This window comes from Macrobrachium nipponense, chromosome 16 (assembly GCF_015104395.2).
Source record: "Macrobrachium nipponense isolate FS-2020 chromosome 16, ASM1510439v2, whole genome shotgun sequence".
Classification (NCBI taxonomy): Eukaryota; Metazoa; Arthropoda; class Malacostraca; order Decapoda; family Palaemonidae; genus Macrobrachium; species Macrobrachium nipponense.
Window position 1 is genome coordinate 66068507 of NC_087209.1, and position 12864 is coordinate 66081370.

The following is a 12864-nucleotide window of genomic DNA, read 5'->3' on the forward strand; positions in this document are numbered from 1 at the left end:
ACAACGTTTCTTAAGTTCACTATTCTAAGATGTAAATTAAGTGTAAACTAAGACTTCATCAAATTATCCGGTGATTTTTCGAGAGGAGCAACAAGAAATGAGTAATCACTATCCCTCTTTTTTGTCACAGGTGGACAAAATAGTGTTTCTACAGTAATCATAAATAATATCGCTATAATCCCTGATAAAAATACTTATAGAAATATCACATAAATATAGTAGTTTCAATCGCATGCAATATTTTTCCGTGATTTTAATAGACAAATCCGCATAAACAACAAAATTAACTCAGGAGAAAAATTTATAAAAACTATTTATTTAAGACATGCAATTGTCTCAGTTTTTTATCTAAAATTTCACAAATAAAAAAAGAAAAAGTAAAATTCACAGTCCTATTTCGTTCGCACTGAATCTCAAGCATAAAAATTACTAAGATGAGTAAACGTAAGAAAAGTAATTTCGCCGGAAAACATAAATGCTACGGTGAAATATATGGAGGGATTAAAAAACAAGTAAAAAAAATAACAGCCGTCAGGTATTCATGTAAACTAGTTTTTCCAACATCTGCGACTGAGGGAGACACTGACATGACGCCATATGGTAAAGGAACACGAATGGAATTTTTCGTGTATTTGTTTGTGTTGAACTCGAAAAAAATAACTACAATTGAAGTACGTCGCTCAGTGGTACAGAACTTGCATTTATACGGCCCGCGGTTTGCTCCCATTCGATCAACCCGTGAATGGGCCAGCTGGGAGCTAATAAAAGGGAACTGGACAAGCAACTTCATCCCTAGAGATGTTGACAACTGGATGGCTCTATCCTTCTGGTAGCATCACACCAAAGGGGAAAAAGGATTCTATGTGTGTATGTATGTATGTATATATATAGTATACACATACATACACACATAGAGGCCTTTTCCCTTTTGGTGGGATCCTACCGGAAGGATAGAGCCATCTAGTTGTCAGCATCCCCAGTGCTTGTCAAAAGGGTGACAAAAGAATACCATCAGTTATCTGTCTTTTCCCATGGATTTCCGAGGGTTTTTGTGAGTCCAAGGCATCTGGTGTCTCTTGGTCGTCACCCATCCAAATACTGTCCAGACCTAAAGTTATTTATCGTTGCTGATCGAACGACAGAAATAAGAGTATGTGCACTTAAAAAAATGTGTAACAATTATACATAATATACGCATTTTTTCACCATAAGCCCTTTTATTTTTGGAGGGAGTATTAAGGATGACGTTGCAAGCCCCAAGACCTTTCCTCGACCCCACCAAACCCTGGTGCCCATTTACAGCTAAATGGACTAGCGGCCGGTACGCCAGGAGCGAACCAGGAACCTAGCGAACTGAGAGGAGAGTAGCACGTACCATTCAGCTACGGCGACTAATTTTAGTGTGTATGCACACACGCACACACACACATATATAGTACATAATTATATATATAATATTCCAATCAGATAAAGACCTACAAATATATGTCAAAACATATATACTCAAAATCTATAAAATACAATGCAGAGACCAGGCTCATGTGCGCGAGTTATATTTTGTACACATTGTGTATATATAATCTAAATATCATACACACACACACACACACACCACACATATATAAATTATATATATATATATATATATATATATATAATATAAACATAGATACCCATACTTATAAGCTGAAACATACTGAAAATCCATAACAGATACTAAAGTACACAGGGCTTCACTGAACTGCCTATGTATATAAATCGAGCTCATAAATCCCGTGCCAGGAGAGGATTAGGTCTTATATGGGAAATAACTGAGCTACATAATTTTCAAGAACAATACTTATTGCAGCTTTTACAGATATAATGACACATTTTTCAAAACTATCTAAAATCAAATCTGTCATCTGAAAAAAAAAAAAAAACTGAGAACTTTAACATCTATAGTATTCTATACACAATCACGTCTTTTGAAGACACAATCACGGAAAACAAAAGAAGAAAACATTTTTGAAACTCCACGAAAGTCAATATCAATAAGACAAAGATACGTGCAAAAATGAGATCTACGACCAACTCAGAAGAAAACAAAATTGTCATTCGAGTGAAAAAAAGGAAAAAAATATATACTCAATAATTATCTACAACCAAAAAGATACGAACAAAAATGAGGAAATCTACGACCAACTCAGAAAAACAAAAGCAATAAAATTATCTATTGATTCCATAAAATATGCTATATCTATAACCATCATCTCTCCTTCACAGGCGGCTTTCCACTGTCACCGCTCACGTTGGTCAGGTTCCTGAATGGCAAATGCGACGCGGGTAACGGTCAGTTCGGGACGTGTATGGCCAAGTTTGAGTGCTTCAAGAAAGGCGGAAGCGGCTATGGGATCTGCGGTCAAGGCTTCGGCGTCTGCTGTGTTAGTAAGTGCTATGGCCAAAAGCCTATCGACAGTGAGTGAGTGAGTGAGTGTGTATGTTTATATATAATATAGTATATATATATATATATATATAGATATCTATATATATATATATATATATATATATATATATATATATATATATATATATATATATATGTGTGTGTGTGTGTGTGTGTGTGATATATATATATATATATATATATATATATATATATATATATATTATATATGTTATGTAATGTATGGAAAGAGCAAGAGATTGAAGGTCAGCGCCAGATAAACATCTACTACATAATGGCGGAAGGGCAAAACATTAATTACTGTAAAATTCAAGTGAGGAAGGCAGGACCACTGGCTTTTTTTTTATAGCTCCTCAAGTTTTATTCTACAGGCCACTAATAAAACACTTCAGGATTAACAATTAATTGAGGTTTTGACATACACCAAGAACTTTCACAGGACAAACAAATTATTTTATTATAAATTGTTAATATGACAACGATTATATCTCAGTAAATTATAAATTACTGCATTCATGATCAATGATATCAATTAGTTTCAAAGATACAATAATTGCTTTATACGACTAGTAATTAATGTTATGAATAGAGTAAATATACTTATTTGATCAATGTCATCTGTCAAGCTGATGCAATTCCTATCACATTAAAAAGACCAGACATATGATAAGCTTTTTAAACTCGACTTGAAGTTGACGTTGTTTTCAATGACTTGTCAGTCTGTTACAGATAAATTGAGTTCAAAATCAGCTTCAACAGGGCAAAAGAAATCTTTAAAGTGTCATGTGATCAATGCTACTATTTGATTACTAATATCAATTGTATAAAAAATACGGAATTACGTCATACTTACCATCCGTGAAAGAATAAATCTCTCAATTCTGCAGTAGAACAGAAAAAGTACATGTATATAAACGAAGACAAGGACACTAATACATATGAATGTCTCTCCAGTCACGGCCATAGAAAACGGAGTCGCATACGGGAACAACACGCGGATATACAGGAGCAACTTCAACGAAGGAGTCCACATCACCTACACCATCTTGCGAATGAACAAACACGTCCGCCAGTTTAGGTAATTAGTATTGGTCAGTGTGATAATAGGGAATGAAGCGGAATATTGCTCAGAGTCACCTCGTCTGATAATTAGCTTCAATTCAAAAAAGTTTCCAGATAACCTGTTGGTTCGAATTCTAGTCATTACAACTTGTTTTAATGATCAGCATTTCTAAAATAAGTGAATGAATTACATTACGCCAACACTTATGGCAACTGTGTCAATCACCCACAATTGTCCATGTGAAACGATGTCTACTTATCAAAAAAGAGAAGCAACTGAATAAAAATGCATATTGCGATTCCTTCCGAGTTACGGGTGCAGCCATTTAAAAACGCTTTCCTATTAGAGCTAAGTATCATAAGACGTGACTCTTCTGCAATGTCTTTCGTCTGAGAAGCTTTTACCCTTCTAAGTACGGGGGTGTTATCACCTACAGGCAGGGTAGAGGTCGGGCATATTACCTGGACCGTCCTTCAAGTCATTTATAAAAGGTATTTATTACAGTAAGCGCAGGATACCCATTATCCCATTATATATCAATACGAACCAATGTGTATTCCCTTTTTACACAGGACTTACCAATTACAACGCATTCTCTTCATACCTGTCGCATCGTGCAAAGTTAATACTTAAAAATATGTGACGCCAAACTGATATAGATGATAGTTTATAAATGAATAAACTACCAAAAAAAATATACTCAGAAACGACTTCATTTATTCAACAGATCTTTCCTAGTTGTCCCTATGATTATAAATAAGCTACATTATTTCACTCAAATGCTGTTAATCTCTAATACCACTGCGAATAAACAATGTGATTAACCATTTCAAATCTCTAAATCTGTTTCTATCCAAAACCTTGCCGTTGTATTTACTTCAAGCGGTGAGTACTCTCAGCCCTGATACTACATTCATCAGATTTTCAAATTACAGATTGGACGTGAAGCAACTGTATATGTATGAAGTCGAAACTAATGGACTCTGCGCGCATGATTACATGCTCGTCAATCAAGACACAAAATTTGAAAAGGTCTGTGGGCTGAGCAAAGACATCCACTGTAAGTACAAAGCTTTCATCAACCTGTTTACAAACAGTTCTTACGATAAGCAGAAAAACATAAGGCGTAGCTCAGTACCAATCAAACCTGTTTCCCACTGAACGACATGATTTCCCCTTCATACATGTAATTAAGCTGTGCTGTTGCAGACTTTGCAGAACTATAATTAATTATAAGGCCTTAAAATTTGTATATCATGTACACGAATAACTGCTTTTCAGAAGCATGACAATTTATAAGCTTTTACTATATAACTATAATCCTTCTATGCGTTCTTGTAATTTACTTTCTCTACAAGATGATACCTTCCAGGGCTATACCAACCTCATTATACACAATGAGGAGTAATTTGGCTTAAGACTGATTGAACCAAACAAAAACTTCTTTCAGTTTTCTTCTGAAGATTGAAAAAGAAACCCACAAAATTACTGTGTATAACCTGTTTACTTATAAATATTTACATTTTATTTTACTCATCACTCGAGTACTTCAGGCCCTATCTGTGGCCATTTTTCAAGAGATGTGTAGGTTGTCAGCCTTGACCCAGTATTAGTAGAAAAAATTATAAGCTCTTCACATCTTGTGTCCCAAACATATTATCAATCCCTCCATTCATTGTCCACACCATTGTGACAAAGAATCCAACATCTTTAAGTTACCTATGATATTTTACATAACACCTCTCTTAACAAAGTCCATGTAATCTTTACAATCTTTGTTGCTGCTGCCTTCGCTGTTACATACAAAGTATCCACTTCTCACAAAAATCCACTTCAGTGATCTGAAGTACTGCAACCTTCACTTCCAGGTACAAAACTACCAATTCCCCACAAAACTCACTACAGTGATCCACAAATATTGTAACTTACAAGATACCAACCTGCTATGGCAATCCCCAAGATGTCCTACTTGCACTTTCTAAGTACGTGGCCATTACTAGAATAATTATTCACTAATCCACACTTTTTTCATAAAACCAACTAAAGTAATTATCAGGTACTGCTATCTCTACTTCTATGGACAATCTAGCTAATCATCACAAACAAATTTGGTGATCTCCAGGTGCTACTATTTCTTCCTCTAAACAAAATACACCTGCTTTTCACAAAACCTTTAAGTATATAATCCCATTGCACTACTACCGCCATTTCCATGCGTAACCTTTCCATGGCTCACAAAACCCATTACATGGGTTTGAAACATCTATTCCTTTCTATACATAGTTATGTGCACAATCTAACAATTCATCATTTAACCCACTTCAGTGATTCTTGTGTATTGTTACCTACACTTCCCTGCAAAATCACCAAAAACCCACTATGGTAATCTCTAAGAACTGTGATTTCCACTACGCACAATCTACCTAAAATTCCTAAACCCTCTATTGTGATCCCCAACTTCTATCTCCACCTAAAAATGTAAACACTTGACACAAAACACACTTTGGTGTCCCCACGTACTACTATCATCGGCTCCAAACAATCTACTTGTTCCTTACAAAATCCACAATGGTGAACTGCATCTCTGGATACAATGTACGCACTCCTTATAAACCTACTATAGCCATTCCAATTGAATGCTACCTCCACCATTATGGACAATCTGCCCATTCCTTACAAAACACACTACGATGGTCCCTAAGCGTAACTACCACTTCTCACAAAACAATTTACACTGACCCCAAAGACTATTATCTCTTTCTACATTACAATTTGTTGCTGCTAAAAACGTACTAAGGTGATTCTCAAGCACTGATACCACCATTTCTATGGACACTTCATCCAATCTTCCTAAAATCAACTATACAGATTCCCAATCACTGCTGCATTAACTTCTACGTACTTCTATCCATTCCTCACGCAGACCACCGTAGTAAGCTCTTTATTCGCTGCTCCTGTTTCCACACACAGTAAAACACCTAAACACAAAATCCACTTCACTAATACCCTGGTGATGTTATCTCCATTTCTTACAATCAACCAAATCATAAAGCATGCTACATACATTCACAAATACTGCTACTTTGCTTTCAAGCACAATGTACCCACTAACAAAAAGTTATCCCAATATTTGTATGGAAATCACTTCTGCACGTAATTTACCATCTTACAACCCCACTACGGTGAAACTCACTATTGCTACCTACACATCACATGCAATCTACCTACTCTTCACAAAACCCACTATGTGAATCCAAGTGTATGGCTACTGGTACTTCAAATTCCACCACCTCATTTGATCATTACTACCACTCCCAAGCACAATCTAGATGTTCTTCACAAAACCAAGTATTACTATCTCTACTTACATGCCACTTATCATGATCCCATGTAGGTACTGCTCTCACCTCTTCCACACACAGCCTACCACCTCTTTACAACACAGTGGACCCATGTACCACTGGTGCCACTTCCATGTATAATCAAACTCCACAAAAGCCACTATGGTGATCCCAAGTGCTTGAGCCTGAGCTTCCAGTCACTATCTACTTAGGATGGTGATCCTAACCACTTCCAGTCAAAATATACCTCCCCCTCGTAAGATCTCCAGTGATACCCAAGTACTGCTATCACTACTGTGCATAATCCACCCAATTGTGAAGAAAACCAGTGCACTTACTTGCATTTATTGCTATCTCTTCAATGTGCAACTTACCTAAATTTACAAACAAAATCCACTATGGTGATCCCCAGCTGCTGCTTCTGCCACTTCTGTCCACTCATAAAACTCATAATGGTCCTCACACAATCTAACACTCTCCCTGAAGCCCATTGGGTGATGTTCATCTACTGCTCAGACCATTTTGGCATTTCACTGCAGTGACCCCATTAAACCTATGCATAATCTACCTCGCTTCATATAACCCATTACAGTGATCCCATTGAATCCATGCACGATCTACCATGATTCATCAAGCTCGTTACAATGATCTTCATCTACTACTAACGACATTTTCATACCCACTCCATCCCCTACACTTGTAACCCATTATTGTGATCCCATAAATCCCACTACAGTGATCCAGAAGTATTGTTACCTCCACTTTCATTTGCAATCTACTACATTCACATAGCCAACTAAGATGTTTTTATATTGCTAACAACACTTCCATGCCCAATCTCGCTTCTTGTCATAGAGCTATCTAATGTAACTCCCAAGCATTGTTGCATAAATAATCACATACAATCTCACAAAACCTACTACGGTGGTCACCACTCACCATATACTGCTCCCAGAAATTCTGCATTATCTACCCCTTCCCCATAAAGTGCACTGAGGGGATCAAAGTGTTGTTGCTTCACTTCCTCACGCAATCGACCATTTCGATCCCCATATACTGCAACTCCACTTCTATTTGCAATCTACCCTCAACTCCCAAACCCCTCGATGGTGAGCACCACGTACTTCTAGCTCCACTTCAGCACAAAATCTATCCAATTCATTCCCCATAAACCCCACCACGATGATCCTCACAGCAACATTATCTTGAGTACCTTGCACTTCTATGATCTGCAAGTACTAGTACCTCTACTTCTGGGCTCAATTCTCGCATTCCTCATAGACAATGTTTATCCCATGTAAGCTTTTCTGACCATCATTAGAGAAAACTAAAAAGTATGAGTTCCGCTGGGTTTCTTTTTAAATCTTTCCATTGATTCATATTTCTTTAGCAGCATTTCCCACATAACTAAAACTGCAATGATCTGGATGAGATATACTAATAAAATTTATTGACAAACGTATTCGAGAGAGAGAGAGAGAGAATTTAACCGCCTGACTAACATATCCCTACAGACTACATAGACGTGACGGATACCTTTGTGATCTTCACCTTCCACACCGACCCAAGTAAATCATTTACCAGGAATTGGGAGATTTACGTGTCTCAACACACGAGTGACACGTCTGGTAAGTTATTCATGCAATAAACTCTCGTATAAAATATTTACGAAATTCATTTTTCTTAACAGTGGTTAACAATTCTTGGAGCTGTTAATTGTTACAACGGATGTATTATTAATGAAACATATGGATAAAAAAACTGTATGTAGTATACAATAAATATTTGCGACAATTGCAGAACTACTTTAATTAGATAGCATTTAATTATAAGTGACTGTGATAATAGAAATAGGAACAGATAATAGTAATAAAATCAAAGGCAATAACGGATCATCAAAAGAACAAGTGTACTATATACCCCTTTTTCTCTCGACACTTTTTTTTCTTATCTTTCCCATTCTTTATGCCCACTATCTATATTATGTTCCAGCACCCTCAGGTTGTGGCCAATGGTACAGGGACCTAAGTGGAAAGATCGGCATATGGAACAACGTGGACCCATCATCCACTCAATGGTACTACATCGATAAGCAGGACTACGCTATCTGTCTAAGATACGAAGCTGGGTACTGCAGCGTAAGTAAAACTTCGTATTTTAATGATCTTTTACTCCAAAGCTACCAGTTGGGCCAGGTTGCGAAAGAGAAGCGAGAAAACGCTATATATACTCTTACACTTGTAACCAATAGCATTTTTTTTCCAGGTAAGGAAAATGAAGTGGGAAAAAAGTAGCTCAACAACTACCTTACAGTTCAAATCGTTACTAATAATTTTGACCCTAATAGGCCATATTTCATGAGTGAAGACATGAAGAAATATATAGCATAATAATATATATATATATATATATATATATATATATATATATATTATTTATTTATTTATTTGTGTGTATGTGGATAAGACGTTACCCACAGCAACAATAGGTCTTGGGTACGATTCTCAAGATAATAAATCAGAATATATTCTTCAGGCCAATTTCGTCAAATCCCAGTGTGCCGCCTCAGTTGCAGAAAGCGGTGAATCAGATACATGGTAGCTAGAACGCTGTGGAGAGTAGTAACAAATGAAAAGGGCATGAGACAGCAACCTCACCGCAAGGACTTAACAAAACCGGAAGGCTTTTATATTCTGGCGCATCCTCTCTAGGTGCGATATATATATATATATATATATATATATATATATATATATATATATATATATATATATATATATATATAGTGTGTGTGTGTGTGTGTGTGTAGTCTAAAGAGGTGCGCGAGTGAAACTTTAGTTCTCAGAAGCAAGATGTATAACCAATTCAAAGCACATCCTATCATCCAAACAGTTCACCTACTTCGAAACTATAGCATTCAGGCCCAAATGCAGCGACTATTTTGAGCGACCTGGAAATCCACCGAGTTTGAAACCCGCCTGTACGACCATACCCCCTTCTGCGTCTGTGAGTAAATGGAACTACTTGCCTTCCTTCCTTCTCAGATGCACAAAGATTGCATTCATCCTTCTACCTTTCCTGTTGTGGGTAAACAGACTGCATCCTTTCACTTCTGAGTAAGCCTTCTATCTTTTCCTGCTTTGGGCAAATAGAATGAATAATGCCACTCCTGGTTCATCAATAATTGGAACTTGCCTTCCATATTGCTTTATCCGATGTAATTATGTATCCGTTCGCCTTCCATGCCCAGTAAAGGGTACCACTTTGCAGATGGCAAGAAAGTTCTCTGAAGCGTCTCCTCTGAATCAGCTTGACTGCTTCTGCGATGCACGTTTCATCCATACCCTTCAATATCCTCTACTTATCCATCATGCTTCTAATAAAGATACTATTTCCCGTTATAAGTAAAGAGAGCTTGTATTTCTCCTCTACTTTTCCTGTTGTGAATAATCAAATGAACATTCCCCTGTTGTCATGGCTATCAGTAAAGCCATGACAACTTTCAACAATCCCCATTACGTTAACAGATGTATGATTCTACCCTTTACTGACAAAAGCAAACAGGAAATTATTGTTATTAGTTCCAGTCCTTTTAACCGGGTTTTATGAGATTATTTCTTGCAATAATTTTCACTGGTATCAGTCACAGACTAAGTACTTTTCGTCTACACAAAATAATACTTTTCATCGATATTATGAACGCTACTAGTCTAAACTGCACCGTCACCTGCACATGTAAATCTTTCACCTAATATTCCCCACGAACAATTTTCTTTTACTGATCCTTTGTCGTTTGGGTTCACTCAATCTTTCTCCCTCTGGTGTTTTGCATATTCCTTCCCAACGCAACCAGTCCCACTCCCCATACTTTACGGAGCATTACATTTTCCAGCAAGTTACATTCATCTTCGGAAAAAAATTGCATTTTCTCGCAAATTTTAATTAGGGTTGCGCCCATTTCTTTCTCAGTATATACAAGTTAAATGTTAGTCTAAGCTAATAATCTATTTAAATATCAGAGTAATCCATCGTCTGTCTACGGCCCCCGTTCACCATTAGGGAGGTAGAAGACAGTTGAAACGAATAAGCATAAAAGGAAGAAAGGCTTAATCCGAAACTGTTGTACTAGGCAGTGTACAAGTCAAAGCAATAATTGTGCCGAGTATCCAGCTGAAGGCAGCCTGGCCTGAAGAAATGGAGGAAGTTGTTCCTTGCATTCCTACTCAACACCGAGCCTTGTTTTCTGAAATTTTCACCCCAAATGTGCCTTTATTGAAACCTAATATATTCTAGTTTAGTTATTGGATACAGACCTCTGGGTATACCATACGCAGCTACTTCAGAATCAATGTGAATAATGTTAGGTTTAAATTCACCGCATCTATCACTGCTCGCTGTAGAAATCTTGTCAAGAATAGCTATACATGCATATTACATGGATTTCTTAATCGTGTCAAGAATAACTTTACATGTATTTTACAAGGATTTCTTAAGTTAAATTAGCCTTAACCCAAAAATAAATTTGGGCACAAGTGGAAATTATTTTTTTTAAATACCCCAATGTGCGTAAATATAATGCTCCCCCTCCCCCATTCAATACTACCCTCTAACAGTCCCAGGTCTCCAATATCCAAAGCCGAATCTTATCTAGATATCTATGCACAATCTCAACACTTTAGGAAATATAATATACGAATTGAAGTGGGCAACCTAAAGAATAACGCTTAACCTATCTACATTATGTATCTTATATAAATCAATTATCGTACATCACATTAATGTAGGGAATTTTCCTTTCTCGTGGTTGTCTTGTACTTTTATCAACTGATCTTACCATCGAATTTAGTACCTCATCATGGGATTTCCTTCATCACCATTAATTTTATTCACTATTTCTACAGATATATCCTTAACTGTAAATTTGTGAGGCATCACGTTACAAGCATCAAAATGCGATGTATGTGATTTATTTTCCTTCCACTTATTCACACTGTTGTACTGACTTTTTTAACCACTTTTAAAAATAATGATTGCTCAAGTCTGATGACCACTTTTACTAATGTCATTACTATTTCAGCAACAATACACGGTAACGGGAGGCCTTCAGTATTTCCTCGTCCAATTCGAGGACCCTTCAAACCAACATCTTGGCTCCACTTCAAATCCCTACCGAAATCCAAACATCTTCTTCTCTCAGAATGCCTGTTAATATATATATATATATATATATATATATATATATATATATATATATATATTATCTATATATATATATATAGTATAGATATATATCATATATATCTATATCTATATCTATATGATATATATATATATATATATATATATATATATATATATATATATATATATATATATATATATATATATTATCAGATTAGATGGCTCAATTATGATCTCTTTTTAATTTTCTCAGTTCCCTACCTACGAATACTGGGAACGCTTCCCGATTATATCCTTAGAATCTGGAGTGAAAAATAAAATTACAAGACAACCCATATTATATCAACATTCAAACTGATGTAAGGAAGAGTCCAGCTGAGTGTTTATGACTAAGCAACCGCTCACCGAAAAGTATTCATTTTTTTTTCTTTTTCAACAAAATCGTCTGGTCATTTGAATATTCGTACAGTTAAGTTGAAATACATTTTTATTCTTTCTGGTAGTGATTTGGTTACAGTATTTGAATCCTGGCACGATAATTTTTTTTTCTTAAATGCATTTCGGATTTCAATAATTGTCAGCGAAATGCATATCAATAATAACTAAGAGATCGACAAACTAAGAGTACATTTTTTGACCGTAATATTTAAATGATTCAAGTAAAATGAAGGAAGAAAGCGTGGCTTACACATGAACGAACCGTTCAAAAAAAAAAATATATCATTATCAATTCATATTTCGAATTATAACGATATGCCGGTTCCTGTAAGGCATGGATTGATGCTACTACAGCAATTGCTTTCAATTTAAACTAAGAGGACAAGTATATC

General features: G+C 36.0%; 1 protein-coding gene across 1 annotated transcript in view; it reads left to right on the plus strand.

Moving 5' to 3' along the window:
- The window catches only part of LOC135195233 (uncharacterized), a 36500-nt gene that overhangs the window by 12350 nt on the left and 11286 nt on the right, over positions 1 to 12864 (plus strand). The window contains exons 2-8 of the mRNA XM_064221501.1: positions 2266 to 2427; positions 3404 to 3527; positions 4448 to 4572; positions 8368 to 8481; positions 8846 to 8991; positions 9746 to 9859; positions 11931 to 12053. Coding sequence (XP_064077571.1) covers positions 2266 to 2427; positions 3404 to 3527; positions 4448 to 4572; positions 8368 to 8481; positions 8846 to 8991; positions 9746 to 9859; positions 11931 to 12053 — 908 coding nt within the window. The remainder of the gene's footprint in view (positions 1 to 2265; positions 2428 to 3403; positions 3528 to 4447; positions 4573 to 8367; positions 8482 to 8845; positions 8992 to 9745; positions 9860 to 11930; positions 12054 to 12864) is intronic.